Below are 25,466 nucleotides of genomic sequence, written 5' to 3'. Positions count from 1 at the left end.
TTAAGATGCTATCAGATTACATAGCAAAACCTGATGACAGATTCCATGTAAAGGGTCGATATTAACTTTTAGAATCGCTACTTCCAATAAATGGCACTAGACTTCCTGTCCTCTTCCTCTTTCAAAAGCCTATAGAATAGAAGAATAGCGAGTGTCTGGGCGGTTATGTTGTTGAGATATTGTTACTTTTGTAACTCACGGGAAAAAGACTTGTGCGACGTTTTGCTCCACGGTGGAGTGACCCTGGGGTGCTGACTCCAATTGACACCTCACTGCGCAGTTCTCTATGGCTGATGTTCGGAGTAGAAGGTAAGGAAGATGAGTAGTCATTGCCTGGTCCTCCATTGCTCGTCTAGAAACAAAGCCAATATATAAATTGACAAAGGCATGTCATTCCAGTATTTAGAGGCCACAAAGTAATTTAGAAAGAAAAGCATAGTCTTTCAATTGAGCTGATAGAAGAATCAAGTGCTCTCAAAGGAAAATAGATTCAGATCATCAAAGACGCCATTATTACTTGCTTCATTACCTGTACGGATAATGGAGTAGAGCCTCCAGAGTGACTTGGAGAACTGGGTAATGATTTGCATGACAGTAGCTGTTGCTGCCGCTTTAGAGCCAGTATCTTCTGCGCCACTGAAAAAGTACAAGAAAATAATATACAGAACAATATCATTTCATCCTTTGCATGTTACATCATATAAGGTAAACCTGTAAAGAAACATCTCCACTTATTGTTATGTTATCAGAGATGAAATTCTGTGCCAATTCATTTCTTAGTATAATTTTAGAGCAATCAGAGCTGTTTTTCAGAGCTAAAGCTTCAAATACTGGCAGCCTGGAGCAGGGCACTCATAAAAAGATAGGCAGGTAGGGGTTAATTTTGCTTTCGAATGGGAGGTTGAGAGGGCTTCAATTTAAACCATGAAGGGGGGTGGGTGGAGAAAGATCATGTTTCTGGGTGTGGCTACTAGATAAGGGGTAGATATATGTGATTTTGGCAGGGTTAGAGCAATGACAAAATGTAAAGGTGACCAAAACAACAGCCAAAAAGGATGAGAACAGAGAAATGGTCTGTGGTCACCACCTGCAGAACCACTCCTTTATAGGGGGTATCTTGCTAATTGCCGATCATTTCTACCAGTTGTCAGTTCCATTTGCACAGCAGCAGGAGAAATTGATTCACAATCAGTGTTGCTTCATAACTGGACAGGTGGATTTCACAGAAGTGTTATTGACTTGGAGTTACATTGTGTTGTTTAAGTGTTCCCTTTATTTTTTTGAGCAGTGTATATAATTTTATAGGAGGTTCTGTGATGAAGTAGTTTACATGACAATAGTTTCTAAGCACCTAGAAAAGGGAGCATAGGCAATAAGACATAGTATGAATAACCAGAGATATGAAACACAAAATATGCTACACAGTCTCTAGTTATCCCTGGCAGTAGGTCTGCGTGGCAATGAAAACTGAAGTTGGCTTGCTCTCAGATGCTCCAGCATTGTGGGAAATGGTGCTGGGCACGTTTTTTTTTTTTTTTTGCAAACTGTGAATCAAATGCCAAAATCTTCAAATTTGCCAGAAACCACAAATTTCAGGAAATTCATCTCTAACTCAATCCCCCACAAATTGATCCACTCATCTCTAGTTCCTGACTCTGATTGTGACAAGATACCAAAATGTATCTTTGTTTGATTATATTATGCTTTTTTGCGAGTTTTCTTCAAGTACTCTTTAGGCTATGTGCCCACGATGCAGAAATGAAGCAGAAAATTTCTGCAGCATTTCTGCATCTCCCTGGCAGAAAAAACGCATGCAGATTGTGCATGCGTTTTTCCTGCGGAATACATGCGGATTCACATGCGTTTCCACATGCGTTTCCGCATGCAGATTGACAAGCGCTTTCCAGGCGATAGCATCACTTGGAAAGTGCTTGACAACTAGGTCACACTATATAAATCCATGCAAACGGCATGGATTTATATAGTGTGACCGTAAAAATAAAAAAATAAAGCTATACTCATCCCCGATGTCCCGGCGTGTGCTGCAGCGCTGCTTCCTCGCTGGTTCCTGGCTGCCGGCATATCGCGAGACAGAGCGGTGAAGGGCCTGCGGTCACATGACTGTGACGTCACCGAAGGTCCTTCAGCGCTGCCGGCATGCAGAGAGAGCCTCCGGAAAGGTGAGTATAAACTTTATTTTTTATTTTATTCTTTTTTTACAGGTACAATGGTACCCAGGTCTGGATGAGAGTCTTCTCTCCTCCAAAACTGGGTACCATCCGCACATAGAGACGCATAAAATCCGCTTGTACAAATGTACAGATGCGGATTCTATGCGTCTCAATGCAAGTCAATGGCGGCAATTCCGCTGCGCTTCCGCAAAATTAATGAACATGCTGCGGATTTTTGTACGCAGCATAAACGCGGCGGAAAAATCCGCAGCATGTGCATAGAACATGTGGAATCCCCTTGGGGACCATGGGGTGCGGATTACCTAGCGTTTCACAAGCGTTTACGCTGCGGAAATTCCGCAGCATAAACGCTTGAAAAACGCTACGTGGGCACCCAGCCTTAAGGTGTTCCACTTCATTGTTGTGTTCCTGCTAAATAAGAGACTATTTACATATTAAATGGGTGTATTTCTCATACTATTTAGGTATATTTAAATGTTTATCCTCAGAGCACTTTAATTTTGTGTGGTTTTTGTACCAAAATCATTTTAATTCTTGTAAAATAATAATGTTGATAATTGCAATCCGAGTAACTAGCATTAGATTATTACATGGTCTGTATGTTACTTTACAGTTGGCAACTCTGTTTTCTAGAATTGTTTCTATGGAGAAATTGCATAGTAGTGGATTCCGTAAACTCCTTCTATCTTCCTCCACAGACCATAAAACATAAAGGTCCTCACCTTCACTGAACACTCGATCCACATTTAACCCATAAGTGGCGCAGGTCTCATAGTACATACAACGTTTCATGTCATTGCATAGACCTCTGGCTCGCACATCTTCAATAACCCTTGGATTGCTTGAGCTAATTTTATCTGAAAGAAGCAATACTGTAAGTCAGAAGTCTCATATACTTCAGATTTTACTGTATGTAGTTAAACATACCACTATAAAACTACGCTCTAACTATAAAGTACTCAGAGACATATTGTAACAGGTGTATTATATTGTGACCTTACTTCATAAAAACTATACATTTTGATTATTTTGGTATCTAGCAATTTTTCCTCCTTTCATTGATCTTCAATGACCATTTTTGACTGTCTTCTTTCGTACTCTACACAGTAGAGATGGCCTGCCCTGCTAGGATGCTGGGTCCCATAGGAAATGTTGTTCTTCCTACCCTTGTAGTTACACCCATGTTTACCACCAAATACAAGGTTAAATAAAAAATGTAAAAAATAGGCAATCTGCTCACTCACCTTGAGTTCCCACCAGGGATATAGCAATGTCTAAGACACTTCGATAGTTTGCCAAAAGAGCGTAGTACTGGAACATGTCTTGAAAACTCGCCTCGTTCTCCAAACTGAACACAAAGATGACGCCATCCACCCAGTTAGCAAACTAAAAAGTACAGCCCAGAAAAGGTAAATCAATAGGCAATCTGTCAGTGGGAATTACAGACACTGGTTTATGCCATTCCCCAGTCCCTAGAGATTTCTCTAAATAACCCCTGTGCCTGCGACCAGTTGTAAAATGCTTTTAAAATCACTCAGTTTCTGGAGCCAGTGAGTTAATTCACATTCAGTCCTGTCTCTTCCAATTGTTGTACTATTAAGGAAAGAAGAGTTTAATAGGAAACATCCCCAACACTGGAAATTGTCAGCACTGTAATCTGAGAACATTTAAGGAAATGTAACAGGGGATTGGATTTCCTCACAGTAATGGTGAATCGAAAGGCTATGTTTAAACCATATGTCACTAAAATAACAGAGAGGACATACACAGTTACTTTTGTTAGGTTAGAAAATTCCAAAAAAAGACAAAGACAGCACTCTAAGCAAAGATGAAGAATTCTGTATTTAGCACGTGTGCAGCATTTAACGCTTTAACTAAAGTGTCCTTCATCTTCCCGACCTTTCAAGTGCTGTTTTTCTCTTTTTTTTTCTTTTTAAGAATTATTATTTGTGTGAATCTCAAGCCAGGGACCTTGGAAGCCTTTGCATCTTATTATCAGAACATGTACTGTGCCGCTTTCCTTTTTTTGCTTTATCAAGAATAGATAGATAGATAGATAGATAGATAGATAGATAGATAGACAGACAAACAGATAGATAGATAGATAGATAGATAGATAGATAGATAGATATAGATGTAGTAGATATATTTATAGATAGATAGATAGATACATAGATATAGATGTAGCAGATATATTTATAGATAGATAGATGCATTCGAGCTCTTACCACCTCCAGTCGCCTGTAACTCAAAAATATTTCTAGGATCCATCCTCTCCTCAGCCTTGAATCTATTAAAATTGTAGTGCATGACCTTGTCATCTCTCGCCTCGACTACTGAAATATCCTCCTCTGTGGCCTCCCATCTAACACTCTTGCACCTCTCCAGTCCATCCTTAACTCTGCTGCCTGACTACTCCACCTCTCTCCTCATTATGCCTCTGCTTCTCCTCTCTGCAAATCCCTTCATTTGCTTCCAATTCCCCAACGAATCCAGTTCAAACTACTAACATTGACATTCAAGACCATCCATAATCTGTCCCCTTCATATATCTCCAAACTAATCTCCTGATATCTATCCACATGTACTCTCCAGACCTCCCAATACCTCCATCTCTCCTCCACACTTTAAAGTTCCTTACCCAATCGCCTCCAAGACTTCGCCCAAGTATCCCCCATTCTTTGGAGTTCTGTGCCCTAACACGTCTGGTTAATCACCGCATTCAGAACTTTCAGATGGAACTTGAAAACCCATCTCTTTAAGAAAGAGACCCCGCTGTCACCTCACCACCACCAAAGTTGCTGCAACCCCCAACCTACTGTCGCCTTCCCCATTACCCTGTAGACTGTAAACCCATAAAGGCAGAGCCCTCTCCCCGCTGTGCCAGTCTGTCATTGTTAGTTTGTTTATTGTAATGTATATGTGTATGTTATACATAACCCCCTGTTCAAATGTACAGCACAATGGAATCAATGGTGCTTTAAAAATACATAATAATAAAATAGTTACATAGATATGAGGCAAAAAAATGGCAGCAGTCCAGGATTTCAAAAATAAAGCTTTGAGGGTACTTTATTCACCCATGTAACAACAGGAAGTTCCATCCCATGTTGTGTTTCAAGCAGCCATTGTTTATATGTGGACCAAAATGTTGCATTGTTGAATGGGTGAATAAACTACCCTCACTGATTTCTTTTTTATATCCTTGGAGTGCTGCCATTTTTTGCTTCACATACAAAAAGGACTACGCCAAGGTCCTGGAATTAGCACCCAAATTACTGTCACGGTGCTGCTTCTCCTTTCCTATTACTATATAGGATAGATAGGTAGAGAGAAAAGTTATTTAGTGCAAGAAACAGACTTTGTTGTATAAATAAATTATAAATAAAGTATTCTTTGCACTAAACATATTTTCTGCAGTTTTGCCTTGTTTGCTAGATGAGTATGTATTTAAGGGGGCTATTAGATTATTGTCTAGATGCCTGCACCCGAAGGTGAGGTGGACTGATGCAGCTTGGATTTATTTTTGTAGATAGACAGATGTGATGTAAGATAGGAGGTAGATATATAGATAGATAGATAGATAGATAGATAGATAGATAGATAGATAGATATGGGAGAGAAAGAGAGAGGTTTAATGTTCTTTACAGTTTTAATTAACCCCTCCTAAGGATGTTGAATCTGCAATTGATTGATCGCCTATACAATACACTGTAATATTGTTTTATTGCAGTGTATTGGGAAATTGACAATCTTCTAAGTAGCCAAACCTGTAAGACTTATAACGTGGCCAACAGAGCAGTTTAGTAGGTCCCCAGTGGCCATGGGCACCCATTGACTCGCTCTGATCGCAGCAGATGCTCTTGGTTGTTAGCAGTGGAACAGAGAATAGACCTTGCGCTGTTTTGTGCAGGCTCAGCTCTCGAGCCCAATCCAAAAAGTGATGGTGCGTTTCAGCCGTGAATATATGGTGGTTGTTGCCAAGGGGTTAGACTTGTATACATTTGCATACATTCTGCCATATTGCTTTTCTTTCTATATATGAATTATTTTTTCTATGTTCTTCAGTTTCCAATTCGAACACATTTTGATTTCAAATTTAACATTTCATTTTTTTATGTTATGAGTACTGTGCATGAATTGTAGTAGATTCTTGAATTTTTAAATCTGTTTTCTACGTACTTATATCCTTATTATAATTTATTCCTATGTACTGTATTGCCAGCTTGTTTCATCATCCATATGCTCCTGTACTAAAATCAAGCAGAAGTCACAATTACCTTAGCATCTGGTGCTCCAGCTTCTTCTCTGATCAACAGAAGGTAGCTCTGCCCTTCCACACTTATCTCCTTCTTAAACTGATCACCTGGGTAAAGAACAAGACAATATGGATTGTGAAATCTCTGCAAAGATGAACATACTTTCAAAAATTCATAGAAATCAAAGCGTAAGCAATGGATAAAACCTTTCTGTCTGCCATTTTGGTTTTATTTCAGTAAAGTTATTATTTCATTACCTGTTGAATCCCTGTTTCACTAGCGCAGCTTCTCTGTTACTTCCCACCAGCTTTTGCTTACTATGTTGCAGTGATGATGTGATATTGACAAACACAATTGCTGCAGCCAATCCTTGTCCTCAGCTCTGTGACCGTTGTCTCGGTAGTGATTTAAAAGATAAGCCATGCTATTTTTAACTATTTTATGCCATTCTTGGCCCATTTTTATCTATCCCAGACAAACCCCTGTTAATTTTTTTCCCCAAGTTATTTTCAATGGCACCATAGTGGCATAATTAAAAAATAATCTTATACTCACCTCTCCGACCACTGCTGTGTCGTCACATGACCACTGAAAATAATCATATTCTGTCCGAGCGAAAGAAGGATTTTTTTAATTACCCTACCTTGGATCAGTTGATCTAACTTTTACAGTAAGGAAAAACACAAATTTCCTTTTTGGGTGCACAGCAGGGAAACTACACTGGGTATCATAATCCCCTATACTGTATATTACAGGTGATCGGTGTTGGTGACAGCACAAGTGTACAATAGGATCAAATAAACTTTGGGGTAACTTACTAGTGAAAAGTTACTCTCAAAAGCAGGCAACCCTAGTAATATATGAATGTATTGGCATAAAGATCACTCATTTACAGATTTTAGGTGTTCACTTTAAAATCACCATTCTAAGAACAATAGACAGAATATCCAACTGCATGAAGAAAATTCTAAATCTGGGCATGGGCTTAGAAATATACAAAACACCCAGGGAAAACATATAGCAAAGCATGGGGTCATACATTTGAAAAAAGGGTGAAAGTTAGTATGAGGCTGAGTTCACACGATGCGTTTTTCATGCGTTTCCGCGGCGTTTTTGCAGTTGCGTAAACGCCGCGGAAACGCATGAAAAACGCATGGTAGAAGGGCAGCAATGTTCCCCAATGGAAATCCGCATGTGCTGTGCCCATGATGCGGATTTTTCCGCAGCGTAAACGCTGTGGTCAAAAATCCGCAGCATGTCAATTAATTTTGCGGAAACGCTGCTCTTTTGCCGCCATTGACTTGCATTAGACCGCATGGAATCCGCATCACTTTTCATGCGGTCTAATGTGCGGATGGTACCCGGGTGTGGATGAGAGGACTCGCATCCAGACCCAGGTACCATTAAAAAAAAAAGAATAAAATAAAAAATATATATATTCTCACCTTCTGACGGCCCGCGCTGCGTCCTGCCAGCTTCCCGCGCACTTCGCGGTTGAATGAAGAAGGACCTTCGCTGACGTCAGAGTCAGGTGACGGGTCACGTGACGCTGACGTCGGAAGGTCCTACAGTCTTCACTGCCGGCAGCCGGGACCGAAGAAGCAGGACACCGGGGGCCATCAGAGGGTAAAGTATATATTTATTTTTTATTTTTTGACATTCACACACTATATAAATCCATGCCGGCTGCATGGATTTATATAGTGTGAAGTTGACAAGCACTTTCCAAGTGATGCTAAAACCCGCATGCGGGTCAACCCGCATGCGGAAATGAAAGTGAAGACCGCTTCATTTCCGCATGTCCCTGGCAGGAAACCGCATGTACAATCCGCATGCGTTTTTTCCTGCCAGAGAGATGCAGAAACGCTCAGGAAAAAATCCTGAGCATTTCTGCATTGTGTGCACATACCCTTACTGCTTTAGGCACTCATTTTCTACAACTTTTCACATTTTAACACCAAGGCCACGTTCATACGTTGAGTATTTGTTCAGTGTTTTACCTCAGTATTTGTAAGCCAAAACCAGGAGAGGAGCAATTAGAGGAAAAGTATAATAGAAACACGTCCCCACCTCTGTATTTATCACCCACTCCTGGTTTTGGCTTACACATACTGATGTAAAATACTGACCAAATACTGAACATGTGAATGTGGCCTAATGGTGTTCATGTTTTTTTCTAATATTGTGAGTGTGTGTAGGAAGCCTTAGGCCACGTGCACACGTTCAGTATTTGGTCAGTATTTTATTTGAGGTAACAAATTAAAAAATTCTGTAATAAGCGATCAAAGAGTCATATCTGTAACATACCTGGCGGCGTCCTTGCATAGTGGTCCATCTCCCACTGTGCAAGAGCGCGCACTTGATCTCCAATCCAGAATGTCTCTCTGGCTTCCCTCCATGCTGTCTGTTTGCTTCTGTTTCTGCTGCTTAAGGGCGGCGCCCGATCACTTCCTGCTTTTTGTACCTGCTGCAGGCACACCCCTTGTGCGTCCTCAGCCTATTGCTGTTTGTCACCTGGTATTTAAACCAGCTGCTCCAATTAACCCATGCCTGAGCATTGTGTTTCATTCAGTGTGCTCTCTCACTCTGAATGTGCCAGGTCCCCTTCTGTATTTGCTTGCCTGCCCTTCCTGGAGGCTGTATTTCCAGGCCTGTCTGAACACGCTCCTTGCCTGTTTGTTCCGCCTTCTAGGGGCCGCATACCTAGACCCGCTCCTGTATCTTGTCTGTCCTGTCTGAACACGCTCCTAGCCTGTTCCTCCCGCCTTCTAGGGGCTGCATACCTAGACCCGCTCCTGTATCTTGCTACTGTGTCTGTTCTTGTCTGTATACTCTTCTAGCCTGTTTCCTGTGTTTCTCTATGTCCGTACCTTTCCTTTTTCTGCACAGTCTGAACTCGTACCTAACTCCTGCTCGTTGTCACTGTACTTCTGTTTGTGAGTTAGTGGTCCACTCGCTACTTCACTGTAAGTACCCTGTGGATATCTGGTTCTGCCTTTCCCTTCCTGCCTGTTCCGTGTGTACAGAGCCCTTTCCCCCCCGCTCTGCCTTGCTCACCGCTCCGGTGGTTCTAGCCTGCTCTGCCTTGCTCACCGCTCCGGCGGTTCTAGCCTGCTCTGCCTTGCTCACCGCTCCAGCGGTTCTAGCCTGCTCTGCCTTTGCTCACTGCTCCGGCGGTTCTAGCCTGCTCTGCCTTTGCTCACCGCTCCGGCGGTTCTGGCCTGCTCGTCTCGCTCCGCTCTGACCCTTTGCTCACTGCTCCGGCAGTCTCGCTCCGCTCTGACCCTTTGCTCACTGCTCTGGCAGTCTCGCTCCGCTCTGACCCTTTGCTCACTGCTCCGGCAGTCTCGCTCCGCTCTGACCCTTTGCTCACTGCTCCGGCAGTTTCGCTCCGCTGAACCTTTTCTCACTGCTCCGGCAGTCTCGCTCCGCTCTGACCCTTTGCTCACTGCTCCGGCAGTCTCGCTCCGCTCTGACCCTTTGCTCACTGCTCCGGCAGTCTCGCTCCGCTCTGACCCTTTGCTCACTGCTCCGGCAGTCTCGCTCTGCTCTGACTACTCTCGCTCACCGCTCCAGGCGGCCTCGTCCTGCTCTACTCTTGCTCACCGCTCCAGGCGGCCTCGTCCTGCTCTACTCTTGCTCACCGCTCCAGGCAGCCTCGTCTTGCCCTGCTCTCGCTCACCACTCTGGGCGGCCTTACTCTGCTGTGTTTGTCCGCCACATCTGTGGTTCTGTTCCTGAGTCCCAGTGTGTACTGGGTCCTATCCCGCCTGTGTTCCTACCTGCTAGTGCCTCCCTGTCTGCACTCTAGCCGTGCTTGCCTGTACCCCCCTGCCTGCATACCCGCCTGCCTGCATACCAGTCGTGCCTGCCTATACCCACCAGTCTGTGTGCCAGCCTAACCTGTCTGTTCCTGTATTCCCCTGTGTGGGTCAACAGCCGTGTCCGGGGTCTGTCCTGGAGTAGCACCTGGTCCCTCTGCTCGGTTCCTCCTTGGTGCACTGGCGTCGTATGCTGTCGTGCGACCCTGGTCGGATCGGGTGAATACCTAGTTACACCCCTCCAGGCATTCACTCTCCGGCACGGTCCAGTGGAATCACACGCAGACGCCGCTCAGCCCGTTTTCCAGCGAATACGTGCATTAAAAATAAAAAAATATATATATATTTTTTTTTCTTTAGCTGAGTTCCAGGCGAATTACGCACCCGTCCAGATGGATCTTTCTGCACTCGTTCCTGCGGATCCGCCACGATACTATGGGGATCCAAGACAGAGTCGTGCATTTGTGGAGCAATGCATGCTACACTTCAAGTTCTACCCTCTTTGTTTTCCCACCGATCGGGCTAAGGTGGGATTCATGATGTCTTACCTAGCGGGTGATGCCTTGAAATGGATCACCCCCCTATGGGACGCACAGGATCCTATCGTTCTGGACATAATGGCCTTCCTGGTGGCCTTTCTAATGGTCTTCAATGATCCTAACCCGGAGGCTCCTGCTGAAGCTTCACTTCCCAATATCCCGGAGCAGCCCCGATGGGTAATGTGTGTGGGTAGCGCACTAGTCCTCCTGCCCGAAGAGACTACTGCCCATCCAGAATCCACACAGGATGACTACGCTCTTCGGAATACTTCTCCCAACCTCAAGAGGCAGTCCAGACGTGCTAGGCGTAGAGGCAAGCAGTCACGCCTGGGTCTGTCCTCCCAAAGACCTCCTGATCCCTAACTTGAAGTCCCTGCTGAAGCTTCATTTCCCTGTATCCCGGAGCAGCCCCTACGGGTAATATGCGAGGGTAGCGCACCTGTTCTCCTGCCCGAAGAGACTTCTGCCCACCTAGAATCCTCCGGGATACCACCTGATGACAAATGGAGCGAGACTTCCCTACACCTGGTACCCGATACTTCGTCCGCTCCGTCCTGTGAGCCTGACAATGGGTACCTCAAAGCGGTAGTTAACCCTGAGTCTCTACACCCCTCCGACCAGGCGGAGGACCTCCAGTTGTCTCCAGAACCCTTCGGGGTGCTACCTGGTAGCAAATGGACAGAGTCTTCCCTATACTCTGTACCTGATACCTCGCCCGCTTCTTCCAGTGAGTCCGACCTAGTGTACTCCGAAGCAGAGGTTATCCCCGAGTCTCTACACCCCTCCGACCAGGCGGAGGACCTCCAGTTGTCTCCTGAACCCTTCGGGGTGCTACCTGATAGCGAATGGACAGAGACTCTCCTATACTCGGTACCTGATACCTCGCCCGCTTCTTCCAGTGAGTCCGACCTAGTGTACTCCGAAGCAGAGGTTACCCCGGAATCTCTGCACTCTTCTGACCCGGCGGAGGACCCCCAGTTGTTTCCTGAATCCTCCGGGGTACCACCTGATAACAAAGAGACAGTGACTTTTCTACACCTTGTACCTGATACCTCACCCATTTCATCCTGTGAGCTTGACAAGATGTACCCCGAAGCAGAGGTTACCCCCGAGTCTCTGCACCCCTCCAACCTGGCGGAGGGCTTCCAGTTGTCTCCTGAACCCTCTGGGGTGCCATCTGAAAATATGTGGAGAGAGACTTCCTTGTGTGCTGTTCCTGGTACTCCACCCATTTCGTCTGTTGCTGAGGATGGCTGGATAGGAGGTAGCATCCTAGCTAACCAGATGAGACCAGTTTTTCCTGTGGACAGTGGAAGTGATCTCCTTGAAGTGAAGGATTGGCCCTCGAATTCCCTGCGGAAGATTCTGGCAGGCCTGAAGAAGAGGGGGCGTAAGGGGGGGGGTACTGTAACATATCTGGCGGCGTCCTTGCATAGTGGTCCATCTCCCACTGTGCAAGAGCGCGCACTTGATCTCCAATCCAGAATGTCTCTCTGGCTTCCCTCCATGCTGTCTGTTTGCTTCTGTTTCTGCTGCTTAAGGGCGGCGCCCGATCACTTCCTGCTTTTTGTACCTGCTGCAGGCACACTCCTTGTGCGTCCTCAGCCTATTGCTGTCTGTCACCTGGTATTCAAACCAGTTGCTCCAATTAACCTATGCCTGAGCATTGTGTTTCATTCAGTGTGCTCTCTCACTCTGAATGTGCCAGGTCCCCTTCTGTGTTTGCTTGCCTGCCCTTCCTGGAGGCTGTATTTCCAGGCCTGTCTGAACACGCTCCTTGCCTGTTCGTTCTGCCTTCTAGGGGCCGCATACCTAGACCCGCTCCTGTATCTTGTCTGTCCTGTCTGAACACGCTCCTAGCCTGTTCCTCCCGCCTTCTAGGGGCTGCATACCTAGACCCGCTCCTGTATCTTGCTACGGTGTCTGTTCTTGTCTGTATACTCTTCTAGCCTGTTTCCTGTGTTTCTCTATGTCCGTACCTTTCCTTTTTCTGCACAGTCTGAACTCGTACCTAACTCCTGCTCGTTGTCACTGTACTTCCGTTTGTGAGTTAGTGGTCCACTCGCTACTTCACTGTAAGTACCCTGTGGGTATCTGGTTCTGCCTTTCCCTTCCTGCCTGTTCCGTGTGTACACAGCCCTTTCCCCCCTGCTCTGCCTTGCTCACCGCTCCGGCGGTTCTAGCCTGCTCTGCCTTGCTCACCGCTCCGGCGGTTCTAGCCTGCTCTGCCTTGCTCACCGCTCCGGCAGTCTCGCTCCGCTCTGACCCTTTGCTCACTGCTCCGGCAGTCTCACTCCGCTCTGACCCTTTGCTCACTGCTCCGGCAGCCTCGCTCCGCTCTGACCCTTTGCTCACTGCTCCGGAAGTCTCGCTCTGCTCTGACCCTTTGCTCACTGCTCCGGCAGTCTCGCTCTGCTCTGACCCTTTGCTCACTGCTCCGCAGTCTCGCTGTGCTCTGACTACTCTTGCTCACCGCTCCAGGCGGCCTTGTCCTGCTCTACTCTTGCTCACCGCTCCAGGCGGCCTCGTCCTGCTCTACTCTTGCTCACCACTCCAGGCGACCTCGTCCTGCTCTACTCTTGCTCACCGCTCCAGGCGGCCTCGTCCTGCTCTACTCTTGCTCAGAGCTCCAGGCGGCCTCGTCCTGCTCTACTCTTGCTCACCGCTCCAGGCGGCCTCGTCCTGCTCTACTCTTGTTCACCGCTCCAGGCGGCCTCGTCCTGCTCTACTCTTGCTCACCGCTCCAGGCGGCCTCGTCCTGCTCTACTCTTGCTCACCACTCTAGGCGGTCTCGTCTTGCCCTGCTCTCGCTCACCACTCTGGGCGGCCTTACTCTGCTGTGTTTGTCCGCCACATCTGTGGTTCTGTTCCTGAGTCCCAGTGTGTACTGGGTCCTATCCCGCCTGTGTTCCTACCTGCTAGTGCCTCCCTGTCTGCACTCTAGCCATGCTTGCCTGTACCCCCCTGCCTGCATACCCGCCTGCCTGCATACCAGTCGTGCCTGCCTATACCCACCAGTCTGTGTGCCAGCCTAACCTGTCTGTTCCTGTATTCCTCTGTGTGGGTCAACAGCCGTGTCCGGGGTCTCTCCTGGAGTAGCACCTGGTCCCTCTGCTCGGTTCCTCCTTGGTGGACTGGCGTCGTATGCCGTCGTGCGACCCTGGTCGGATCGGGTGAATACCTAGTTACGCCCCTCCAGGCATTCACTCTCCGGCACGGTCCAGTGGAATCACACGCACACGCCGCTCAGCCCGGGCGTGTGCATTACAATATCTATCCCAAAATAGTATTACTAAAAACATAAGCACACAGCAGAATCGGCCAAAAAATTAAAATGTTATGTGACTCTGAAACCTCCCCAAATTTTTTTGCAAACTTATGATTTTTTTTCACCACTTAAATAATTAAAAAAATTGGACAGGTATCGCCGTAATCGTATAGATGAGGAAAATCATATTGTATGGTAATTTTAACCACAAAATTTACACTGTAAAAACAATTCCCAAAAAACAATGTCAGTATTGCATTTTTTTTCACAATTTCTACCCACTTTCCAGTACATTGTATAGTAAAATTAATGGTGTCATTCAAAAGTACAACTCGGCCCACAAAAAACAAACCCTCATACGTCTATAGGGACAGAAAAATAAAAGAGGTTATGTCTCTGGGAAAAAGGGGAAGAAGAAATGGAGACTCGCCGCAGCGTGAAGGGGAATGTTGGGAATCCACAACTCTGACGTTCCGGTCTGAATTTATTAGAGATTCAGGCTCTTTTACGGGACATTAGGGCCATTTTTGAAAAGTTTTGTTACTGGATTATATTTAGAAAAATCACCAATTTGAGGCTGTCCACTGTTTTATTAAATGAAAAGGTCAGCCTCAGACTGGTGACAGGACCTCTTTAAGATCTTTGTTGTGTTTTTTGACAATGTATATTAGTTGTAAATGAAATAGCTCAGGTTAAGCTGTAACAATATATTGTCTAGGAGGCAGCTGCAATGAATGAAATGGCAGAATTAAAGTAATTGTGCTTCTGATTAGCTTCCTCCCTTCTTCTATCATTGTCAGCGTCTCTGGTGACTTCATTCCTTTTTGTCACTCTCCATCCATGACTGGTTACCGCCCAACTTCAGGGCACTTCCGAGTCTCCATGGATACTGGAACAAGAGACTGCGTCCACTATTCAGTTACCATGGAAACTGACAAGAATTGAGGTGAGAAAGGAAGGAAGCAATATGTGGATGAGTGCAGGCCGCCAGATTTGGAGCCTTTGAATCAGGAGCGCTGTAATACAGCTTATGGCCATTTACATTTCTTTAAGGTTTGAGAAATGACTTCAATTTCCATTTCAATTTCTTTTTCTATAGGACTCCTTTTCTTTGAAGTTGTGGTCATTGTGTTTTACCCTGGTATTTCCCATTACTCTTGACCCCAACATGTAGAGAAGCGTAAGATGAGATGTCAGTAAGTTCTGCATTCTTGAGAAAAACATTTAGTACGTGAGAGATAAACATAAAAATATACATCTACTTGAAATATTGAGCGAATATCTGCATTTTACTATCTATACCCTCTCCATATGAAACTCTGTAATGCTAATAAGCTAGAAGTCAGACTAAATATCACCGGCAAACAGGCGTGCTTTACCTCAAAGTAATACAAGTAATGTGACAGAAATGTTTGTCATGTTGAGGCGCTAAAAGTGCATATATGGGCTTTCCCCAAATGCTGAAAAAAAACAGACAACACTCGGAGGCCATCCACGTGCTGTCCAATTTTCATTGTTGATCGATAGGAGAAGTTTGAGAAAAAAACTGATGATAAAAACTGACACACTCACGAAACACTGATGAAAATCGGTTCCAAAATCCCAGTGAAAATTGGCTTGGATGCTGCATACGATAAAAATCACTCACGTCTGAATGAGGCCTAAGGAACAGTGTCTAACATGTCTAGCAAGATATGCTTAATCTATCACACAGCGTAAGCCACTGTGAAAAAATCTGACATATAGTCTGCCGTCTGGTGAAGGGTTTAAAGGGTTTATCCAGAACTTAGTTTTTAGGCCCCTAATAAAAAAAAAAACAGGCAGGTAGTTGCAACCTAAATGCCTGTTGTGCCCAACATTGATCACTACGCTTTGTCCCACCTTCCTTGGTCCCATCGGGGCTTACGCATGAACCCGCCTCTCCCGCAAAACTGGATTATGGCATAAGGTGGTGTGAAAAAGTGTTTGCCCCCTTCCTGATTTCTTATTGTTTTTGCATGTTTGTCACAGTTAAATGTTTCAGATCACAAAACAAATTTAAATATTAGACAAAGATAACACAAGTAAACACAAAATGCAGTTTTTAAATGAAGGTCTTTATTATTATTATTAAAGGAAAAAGAAATCTAAACCTACAGGGCCCTGCGATAACTGTCAAACTGTGTTTTACAACGATCTGGAGGAATTTTGGCCCACTCATCTTTGCAAAATTGTTGTAATTCAGCCACATTGGACGGTTTCCGAGCATGAACCACCTTTTTAAGGACATACCACAGCATCTCAATCGGATTAAGGTCAGGACTTTGACTAGGCCACTCCAAAGTCTTAATTTCGTTTTTCTTAAGACATTCAAAGGTAGACTTGCTGGTGTGTTTTGGATTATTCTCCTGCTGCATAACCCAAGTGCGCCTCAGCTTGAGGTCACGAACAGATGGCTGGACATTCTCCTTCAGGATTTTTTGGTAGACAGCAGAATTCATGGTTCCATTTCCCACAGCAAGTCTTTCAGGTCCTGAAGCACCAAAACAGCCCCAGATCATCACACGACCACCACCATATTTTACTGTTGGTATGATGTTCCTTTTCTGAAATGCTGTGTTACTTCTATGCTAGATGTAATGGGTCATACACCTTCCTAAAAGTTCAACTTTTGACTCGTCAGTCCACAGAGTGTTCTCCCAAAAATCTTGCCGATCATCAAGATGTTTTCTGGCAATGCTGAGACGGGCCTTTATGTTCTTTTTGCTCACTAGTAGTTTTTGTCTTGGAACTCTGCCATGCATGCCATTTTTGCCCAGTCTTTTTCTTATGGTGGAGTCATGAACACTGACTTTAACTGAGGAAAGTGAGGCCTGCAGTTCTTTGGAAGTTTTTATGGGATCTTTTGTGACCTCTTGGATGAGTCTTTGCTGCGCTCTTGGGGTAATTTTGGTTGGCCAGCCACTCCTGGGAAGGTTCACCATTGTTTCATGTTTTCACCATTGGTGAATAATGCCTCTCACTGTGGTTTGCTTGAGTCCCAAAGCTTTAGAAATGGCTTTATAACCTTTTCCAGACTGATAGATCTCAATTACTTTGATCTCATTTGTTCCTGCATTTCTTTGGATAGCAGCATGATGTCTAACTTTTGAGGATCTTTTGGTCTACTTCACTTTGTCAGGCAGGTCCTATTTAAGTAATTTCTTGATTGAGAACAGGTGTGGCAGTAATCAGGCCTGTGTGTGCCTATGGAAATTGAACTCAGCTTCCCAAAGATGTGATAAACCACAGTTAGTTTATGTTTTAAGAGGGGGGGGGGGGCAATCACTTTTTCACACAGAGCCATGTAGGTTTGGATTTCTTTTTCCCTTAATAATAAAGACTTTCATTTAAAAACTGCATTTTGTGCTTACTTGTGTTATCTTTGTCTAATATTTAAAATTGTTTTGTGATCTGAAACATTTAAGTGTGACAAACATACAAAAGAATAAGAAATCAGTAAAGGGGCAAAAACTTTTTCACACCACCTTAAGCCCGAATCCAGTTTTGCGGGGGGTTCAGGCGTAAGCCCCAACGGGACCAAGGAAGGTGGAACAAGGCGTAGTGTGAAAGGTCCCTAACACACATGCATAGAAAATTGTTCCATGAGCATGGATTTCAGGCATTGTGACCACAGGATGACTATGAGTATCCACTAATCTTTACCATCAACATCATATATTGCCATTTATCATGCCACATTGTAGCAGCATTTATAGAAAAGAGATAATTCCATAGAGTAGATCTAACAGGGCAACATATTATTGTATAGGTTTTTGCTATCCAGGAAAGAAGGGCTTAGTAATTGCTTCTCTTTTGCATCATTCTTAAAGAACCCTTGATCCAATTTCTCACCACCCATATAAAAACGATGCAGTTACTTTGAATATGATTCACAGTCCTTCACAGATTTTTGCAAAAAAAACCTGTTGGATCTAACCAGGAACTCATGACACTAAGCAGGTTTTTGCAGGGGAGATGGGAACAATTTGGCTTGGGCACCTATTAAGGATAGAAGCCACATGTATGTATCTATGTAGAGAACGGCATAAATGTACAAGGATTATGACATTCACATACAATGCTTAATGGCTGGGTTTAAATAAGTGTGATTCCCTAACAGTATTTGACTCCTTCCAGGTGCATACTTGTAACACTGAATGGTTTCTTATTCAAAGTAAACACAAAACAGTTTCCATTGTGTTTCATTCGACGTCTCACATCTGCCTCCGCACTTGAGAGCACAAATATACAAAGCAAGAGACAGACAAGAAAAAATAAGTTTATGTTGTATAACTAAAGGGTAAAATTCTATGTAATTTATTTGTTTGCATGTCTTAAAGAAGCCTGCAATGACTACAGAAGAGGCAGCAATGAATCCATGTGACTATTCATTGACTTCAGCACTAAGCTGAAGGGACAGCTCCCATTGGAGGTGTGAGGCAATATCACATTGTTGCACAGCAGGAAAAATTAGAGAAGGATTTTAAGACAACTAATATATTAGTACTAGGTCTGAATCCTGTGTATAACAGTGATCGTGCAGTGAAATTATATGGGATTAAGTTAAAACCTCTTTACTGAATGCATTATGGAAGTCTTAGAAAAGGTGAAGAAGGATGTGAATAATAGGGTCAAAGACATGTGCATATGCTATACCAGGGTGGTAAAAGGAAAAACATAAAGTATGACATAAGGTAAATCAATCTCCTAATCACATAAAAATGCTTATGTATCCTTATGGGATATGATTGTAGTTCCAATATCTTGTATGGTAGAAGAGGCAGTAGACCATCTCAAGCATCAGTTCTAAGATGTGACTACACCCTACGAACTTAAAGGTTTTTTTCCTCAAACAAAGTTCATGTTAATCACTAGATCTTGGAATAAAAATAAGTTCCACAATTGATGTGATTAAAAAAAAAAGTCCCTGTGTTGAGGTGATCTTATAAATGTGCTCCTGTTGTGTACTGTGTAATGGCTGTGTCTGACCAGGCAGGAATATGGTCTGATCATACCACATGGGTAATGATCAAGGTGAAACCACATAGTGATACCCGTTGCAGTTATATTAAAGTGCAGGATGTGTCATCTGTGTCGGTGCCTGCCCTTCCAGTCTCAGCTTCTGTTACCAGGAGGAGCAGCGCTCCTTTTGCGGTCGACACAAGGCAACAACTCTAGTTCCGTGTCCTCTGGTATTTGTAGCTCTGTCCATACTGGGAGGACAGGAGTTAACTTTTCAGTGTTTGCTTCCTCCTGTGTGACCTGAGTGGAGCTGCAGGCTATTTAAGCCAGTTATAATTTGACTTGCAACAGAGAATTTCTCAGTATTCAACTTTGACTCCCTGTAGACATTCCTGATTTTGATTTTGGCTTCTTTTTTGACTACTTTCCTGGCTTGCAATTTTGTCCCTATACTGACCTCTTGGTTCTGACCCGGCTAACCCGACAACTATTCTACTTGCCAGCTCGCACCACGAAACAACAGCTAACTCTGTTGCCCCAGACTAAGGGGTCCCTGTTAAGTCCAGATCCCTGTTTAAGGGTTAAAGGGTGAATGCCAGCGCAACCCCTGGGATCTAGAAAATGATGTAGCTAGCGCCAAGCCTGTTCATGGTAGCCCTCTTAAGAGCTACCAGATGACCACAGTGATGTCGCTGCACAGGGAAAGTTATCCAAATGAAATCATAGCTAATATAATTAATGTACTACTGTAAATACTAGCATTCCACTATTTGGCATGGGGTTGCAGTACTCCCTCAGCCCTAGGTCCCAGGTCCAACTTCTGCACCAACTATAGTTACATCCCCAACCTTAAGCACTTCCATCCTCACCTGCTAATGAGTGGAAGATGTAGGCAGTGACACAGAACTAAATCCTCAATTTTTCTGCAAGAATCTATTATTACTTTCATGTACTGGTATTTCGGAGGGATATGTACATGGCCAGATACATAGCTCTGCTGCAATTCGGAACTCCCAATAGCATGTTTTTAGATGGTGTAGAGTGGGCCCTGGTTAACATGATAAGCATGCTTAGTGTTTCAAGTCCTCGCTACCCTTTGGTCACAAAGCTTGCACTTGTACTTGTGTCCAGAATACACTTATGCTTAAAACTACATTAATCATAGTAAATATGAAATCAGTCTGGCAGAGAAATGTCTAAAAAAATGGAAGTGGCTTTAAAGTAAAATTTTTTAGTTTAATATATTTAGCAATCCACGCAATGAGTATGCTACATAAAATACTACACCAAGTAAAGGCCTTCCTTCCTGGCTGAAGTTAAAACCTGATATAGGGAGTGGGACGAGAATAGAGAAAGGAAAAGCATGATGTTTTCATTTACATTTGTTAAAGCAGTCTGTCTGAAATCCCATTTCTCCCATATTGTATCTCATTATAAAATTGTATCAAGTTCTTAAATAAAATAATTTAGCAAACTGAATACAGCTCAGGTTTTCATAGTGAAAGAAAAGGCAAAGGGAGGCTTGCTGCAATTTTCTAATAAAGGTTTGTCTCACCCCAGTGCTGAATTCACAGCTACACTGCTCAGTACTGCTGTGTGTCATGGGTGCGTCAGATGTGACAGACAGTCGCCCTGCAGTTGGTTGCAGAAGATCTCTTTGTTTGGCATTACAGACACCTTCTTAACTTTTTCACTCTAGGACCCATCGGCTACCTCCCTCCTGCTCTAATTGAAACCCTTGCCTGGGTGTTTAAATAGTTTCACTTTGCTACAGGGCGGTGCCAATGATATTCACATGTTTCCTTGTGAAAGCTTGGAACTAATGCAGTCGGTTTACTTCCTCTCTGGTGCTAAGAGGATGTGTGTATTATCTCTCTGAAGTCGGCTCAAGCTAAGTTATTTTTCCCCCGTGTCTGTCTACCTTGTTGTTTTTAGTTGTCAGTGGAGATCGACTACTGCTAATCCCCCCCTTCCCTATCCTGGGCCAAGCGCTAGGGAAATACAGGAGTAGGTTCCGGTGCAGCGATGGGTGTAGAACCAATATAGGGACGGTATGGGAGACAGGGTGACATCAGATCAGCCTAGGAGGTCTCCACTTCACCCTTTCCCTAGAGTCTGGGCTCTCTTCCCCTCTTCCCTTTGTGTTGCACTTAGTCTTTCCCACTCCTTGCATGACACTGTGCTTCTACTTCTGAACATTTGATACATAGAGATAAAAGGCAGGAATCCATCAAGCCTCTGTGTGCTATGGTAAAAGACATTATAGCAGCTAGCCTCTACCCAATAGCTCAGATATAATTGTCAATGGGAGACAGAGCGAGCAGAGGGGAAATCTAATGAAACATGCATGATACAATTTAAATAATGGCAAAAGTAATGTTCTTCTCATAGTCTTAATTGTAATATACTATTTGTATTCTGAATACCTAAAAATAAATAGAAAAAAATAAAAAAAAAATCTATTTGAGAGCTAAGACTCTTTAAAACTCTTCAATGCTTACAAAAATATATTAATTGAGAAAGTGTACTAATGACATCTGTGAAACTTATACATGTGGCTAGTTGTACACAATCACATTGTTACCCCAAGGTTGGTTGTATAAGCCAACTCATTGACCTTGAGCACTAAGGAAAGAACAAAGCCACTCTCTGTGAAGTTACTTTCATCCTGAACTAGTCCTATTCTCTTTGGTACAGCAGGCAGAATCACCAAGGACGGGATTTAAGGAAATTAGGCTACTTACTATTTGCACTGATCAGAGTGTTCATTGAAGAATGAACTGTAAATACAATGTTCAAAGGTAGAAAACGGCAAATTAACATAAAACCTTACATAAATGCAGCTCTTTATTCTGTGGTTAACTGTCTGGAATTCTTCCAATAAGCAGATTCATTTAATATCACAGGGGCATCACACTTTAATTTCTAGTGACATATTACCAAGGTCTTTTCAATGTGCATTATCAAGTACACATGTGCGAAGAGCGGGCTCCTGCATTTGTGGCCTCCTGTGTCATATCAGGTCACATACTGATTAGAAAAGGCGGCTGGTCTACAGCTTATCATCTAAAACTAGAAAAAGAAGACAATTTTCAGTGTCTATTAACATATTTCTTGGGATTTCTTTCATAGATAGCATGATATAGAAAAACTTTGAAGTAGGTAATATGATATGCAGTAGTGCAAATAAAAATGGGCACTACAAGGCGGCATTATTTAGGCACTATATAGAAATCTCACCTGTAAATTAGAATTAAAATTATATTACTGGTATTGATATTTGCTGTCGGCATGATAGTATTACATAGACAAAGTATTTAATCAATACATTGTTTTATAACAGGGGAACTCCTTTGGACCCTTGGAACACCCGGGTTCCCGATTACAGCTCTGTCTAACTTTGCCAATCACCAGATGAACTGCAGCACTTTATAATCTATAATTGATTTATAATCATATTTATTTACTCCACTATTTACTCGATATTCCAGCACTGCTTCACCTTAATAACTAGAATTTACATATAACTATATTTTATTGTAATATAGAGGCTAATATCTTGACGTTGTGTCAGTACCTCCCCATTTCCTTACCATTTTTTCCTCACATTTGATTCTCTAACGCACTTTATATGGTTTTTGTGTTACCTACGTATTCATAATTCTCAATCAGCTTAGATACCTAACAGCTATTTATTGATCTATTATATAAAATCTATTATGTAAAATCCTTTTGATATTTACCTGCCGTTTGGATTTGCGCTCGCTTTTCTACTGGTTGCTCTTCCCACTCCTGTATACCTAAATTCTTGATCAATAAAGTATTTAATATTGTTTTGCACTATTCGACCTTTTTTTGTCATTTTTTTCTTCTGTTTGGTTCATCATCGCCCTATGACGTGCAGGGGAGGCGGGGAATATGATAATTAAGCATATAGGCGGGGATTTGGGGGAATAATAAGCACATAGGCGGGGATTACTTGGTGTCCAGGAGACGCCAAGCCTGTGAAAAACGGAGTTTATAAAAACTGATTTCTCTGCTATCAGACCTCTACTATGGGCCATACTGGTATGTATAGATTTACTTTTCTATACCCTGTATGGCCATAGTAGAGGTCTGATATCGCCAAAGTGGTGACAGATTCCCTTTAAGTGGTGAAGAAAAATTGGAAATTTGAAAGAAAAAACATATTTCACTTATGTCGCCAATATCCGAGACCCGTAACATTTTCTTTTTTTAGGATATTGGGCTATCTGAGGGTTTATTTTTTGCACCCTGAGCTGATGTTTTTATTGATACTGTTTTGGGGTAGATATGATGTTTTGATCACCTCTTATTGCATTTTATTGCAATGTTGCGGTGGCCCAAAAAAACCCCGTAATTCTGGCGTTTTGATGTTTTTTCTTGTTGCGCAGTTTACTGATTGGATTAATTTATTTTATATTTTGATAGATCGGACATTTCTGAACACAGCGATACCAAATAACTGTATTTTTTTGTTTTATTTTTAATGGGACAAAGGGAGTGATTTGAAATTGTTTTTTTTCTCACCTCTTACTGACTTCAAAAGTCCCCTTAGGAGACTTAAACCTACGATCATCTAATTGCCTGTGCTATATATAGCAGAGCTTCTGCCCTTCTATGTATTGCAGAAATCATGATATCCTATGAATGCCGGCCATGGGCCATCGTTTATAATAGGATCGTAATGACTTGCACAAGGGTCATCAACAAAACCCCGGCTGTCATGAGAATCCATTGGTACCCCGCGATCACGTGATGGGGCGCCAATGGGCGGGCAGTATGACGTGCTTCCTGCCGGAGCGTGTTAAGTCCCGCTGTCATTAATTGAACTTGGGATTTATCTGGTTACCAGCTGCGGGCAAAGCACTGCTCCACTCGCAGCTGTTAAAGGCACATGATGACTGATTAAATCTGTCATGTGTGGGAAGAGATGTGGGCGTGCAAGCCCACATCAAAGGCAGGGACACAACCTTTCACGTAAATATGTGTCAAAGGTCGTGAAGAGGTTAATACTTCGTATGTAAGACTTTATTGATGATGACAGCTTTAAGACGCCTACTGTATTGAGAAACTAGTTGCATTTATTGCTCAGGTGTAATTTTGGCCCATTACTTAAGGTTCCATGGGCTCCTTGTATGAACTCTGAGCTTTAGTTTCTTCTATAAATTTTCTATTGGACTCTGTTTATGTGATTGGCTGGGACATTCTAGCAGCTTTATTTTCTTTCTCTGAAACCAATTGAGTTTATTTGGATGTGTGTTTGGGACAATTTTCTTGTTGAAATGTCCACCCTCATTTCATCTTCATCTTTCTGGTAGATGAAGCAGATTTTTATCAATAATGTCTCTGTACATTTGTCCATTCATCCTTCCTTCAGTTATATGAAGTTTGCCAATGCCCTATGCTGAAAAATAACCCCACATCATGATGTTCCCACTTCTAAACTTCACTGTTGGTATAGTGTTTTGGGGGTGATATGCAGTGCCTTTTGGCCTCCAAACATGGTGTATATTATGGCATCCTAAGCATTACATTTTGGTCTCTCTGACCAGACTATATTCTCCCAGTATTTCATTGGCTTGTCTAAATATTGTTGAGCAAACTTTAAAATGCGCTTGGATATGCTTTTTGTTCAGCAATGGAGTCTTGCGTGCTGAGCATGCATACATGCCATAAAGGTTGAGTGCATTACTTATAGTTTTCTTTGAAACAATTGTACCTGCTGATTCCAGGTCTTTCTGTAGCTCTACACAGGTGGTCCTTGGTTCTTGGATAAATCTTCATTTTTTTTCTCTCCTCTGTCTAAAATCTTGCATGGAGCACCTGGTCATGGCCGGTTAATGTTGAAATTATGTGTGAGGACCTGGCCACTTTCTAAATACTTTTCCAGCACTGAGCACCCCTTTTCGTCAATCTTAATACATGGTGTGTATTATGGCATCCTAAGCATTACATTTTGGTCTCTCTGACCAGACTATATTCTCCCAGTATTTCATAGGCTTGTCTAAATATTGTTGAGCAAACTTTAAAATGCGCTTGGATATGCTTTTTGTTCAGCAATGGAGTCTTGCGTGCTGAGCATGCATACATGCCATGAAGGTTGAGTGCATTACTTATAGTTTTCTTTGAAACAATTGTACCTGCTGATTTCAGGTCTTTCTGTAGCTCTACACAGGTGGTCCTTGGTTCTTGGATAAATCTTCATTTTTTTTCTCTCCTCTGTCTAAAATCTTGCATGGAGCACCTGGTCATGGCCGGTTAATGTTGAAATTATGTGTGAGGACCTGGCCACTTTCTAAATACTTTTCCAGCACTGAGCACCCCTTTTCGTCAATCTTAATTTTGTGTTTTGTTAGAAATGTGCTTGCTGTGTTTTGTTA

The 25,466-nt window shown here is 43.2% G+C and overlaps 1 protein-coding gene across 3 annotated transcripts in view; it reads right to left on the bottom strand.

Annotated features, from left to right (window-relative positions):
- Positions 1–25,466, bottom strand: part of AGAP2 (ArfGAP with GTPase domain, ankyrin repeat and PH domain 2) — a 404,081-nt gene that overhangs the window by 71,372 nt on the left and 307,243 nt on the right. For all 3 annotated transcript variants that reach the window (XM_073663273.1, XM_073663271.1, XM_073663272.1), the window contains exons 4-8: positions 6,473–6,558; positions 3,437–3,578; positions 2,915–3,049; positions 530–636; positions 200–352 (exon numbers count right to left, since the gene is read on the bottom strand). In XM_073663273.1, coding sequence (XP_073519374.1) covers positions 200–352; positions 530–636; positions 2,915–3,049; positions 3,437–3,578; positions 6,473–6,558 — 623 coding nt within the window. The remainder of the gene's footprint in view (positions 1–199; positions 353–529; positions 637–2,914; positions 3,050–3,436; positions 3,579–6,472; positions 6,559–25,466) is intronic.

The sequence above is a fragment of the Phyllobates terribilis genome, unplaced genomic scaffold, assembly GCF_046119375.1.
Source record: "Phyllobates terribilis strain yellow unplaced genomic scaffold, ASM4611937v1 Scaffold_2__4_contigs__length_985480577, whole genome shotgun sequence".
Lineage (NCBI taxonomy): Eukaryota > Metazoa > Chordata > Amphibia > Anura > Dendrobatidae > Phyllobates > Phyllobates terribilis.
Note: the sequence above shows the minus strand (reverse complement) of the source record. Positions and strands in the feature narration are given on the sequence as shown.